Here is an 822-nt window from a genome sequence, read left to right on the forward strand (position 1 = left end):
ACCCCATAAGTACGAAGCTTCTGCTGCTAGTGAAGAACAAAAGGGAGGAATGTGTAGCTGCTGCAGCAGCAACCGCGCTGCCTGCTGCTGCTGCAGCAGCAGCAAACGCCCAGCTAGCTGCAGCAGCACAGCGGGGTCGGTGGGGTTGGCTGCATGCGCCTGCAGCAGCAACTCTATCTGCTGCTGCAGTCCTGCTGCTGTTCTTATATCCCCATGAAGCAAAGCAGCAGCAGCAAGAGAGCTGCTGCTGCTGGGGTTTAGTGCTGCTGCTCTCCTAAATGCTGCTGCAGCATCAGCAGCACGGCCCAGCCGCAGCAGACAGAACCCCACCGCATACCGCAGCTCAGCAGCAAACTCAGCCTCAGTCATGCATGCACTCTGCTGCTGCTGCTGCTGCTGCTGCTGCTGCTGCTGCGGCTGCTGCTGCTGTTGCTGCTGCTGCTGCTGCTGCTGCTGCTGCTGCTCGGGGGGCGGGGGGAGATAGGCGATGAGGCGGGCGTAGAGAAGCAGAGCGTCGGCCCAGCGGCGCTGCAGCACAGCAACAGCAGCAAGCCCCAAAAAAGCAGCAGGATGAAGGGGGTTGTTTGCTGCTGCATGCGAGAATACTGCTGCTGCTCGTTGCAGCTCTGCTGCGCGACGCTGCTGCTGCTGCTGACGCTGCTGCTGTAGACTCTGCAGCTGCTGCTGCAGGGTCTGTGGGGGGGGTCCTCCCCCTGCTGTTGCTGCTGCTGCTGCTGCTCCTGCTCCTGTTGCTGCTGCTGCTGCTGCTGCTGTTGCTGCTGCTGCTGCTGTTACGTCACCACCAGGCCCCTGCAGCACTGC

At 61.9% G+C, this 822-nt stretch overlaps 1 protein-coding gene across 1 annotated transcript in view; it reads right to left on the reverse strand.

Moving 5' to 3' along the window:
- EMH_0043500 (TPR domain-containing protein, putative) overlaps positions 1-822 on the reverse strand; it is a gene marked incomplete at both ends in the record, with an annotated part of 2455 nt that overhangs the window by 339 nt on the left and 1294 nt on the right. Inside the window, one exon of the mRNA XM_013495849.1 lies at positions 1-820. Within this exon, the coding sequence (XP_013351303.1) occupies positions 1-820 (820 nt within the window). The remainder of the gene's footprint in view (positions 821-822) is intronic.

This window comes from Eimeria mitis, genomic scaffold, assembly GCF_000499745.2.
Source record: "Eimeria mitis Houghton genomic scaffold, Emh_scaff1788, whole genome shotgun sequence".
NCBI classification, from domain to species: domain Eukaryota; phylum Apicomplexa; class Conoidasida; order Eucoccidiorida; family Eimeriidae; genus Eimeria; species Eimeria mitis.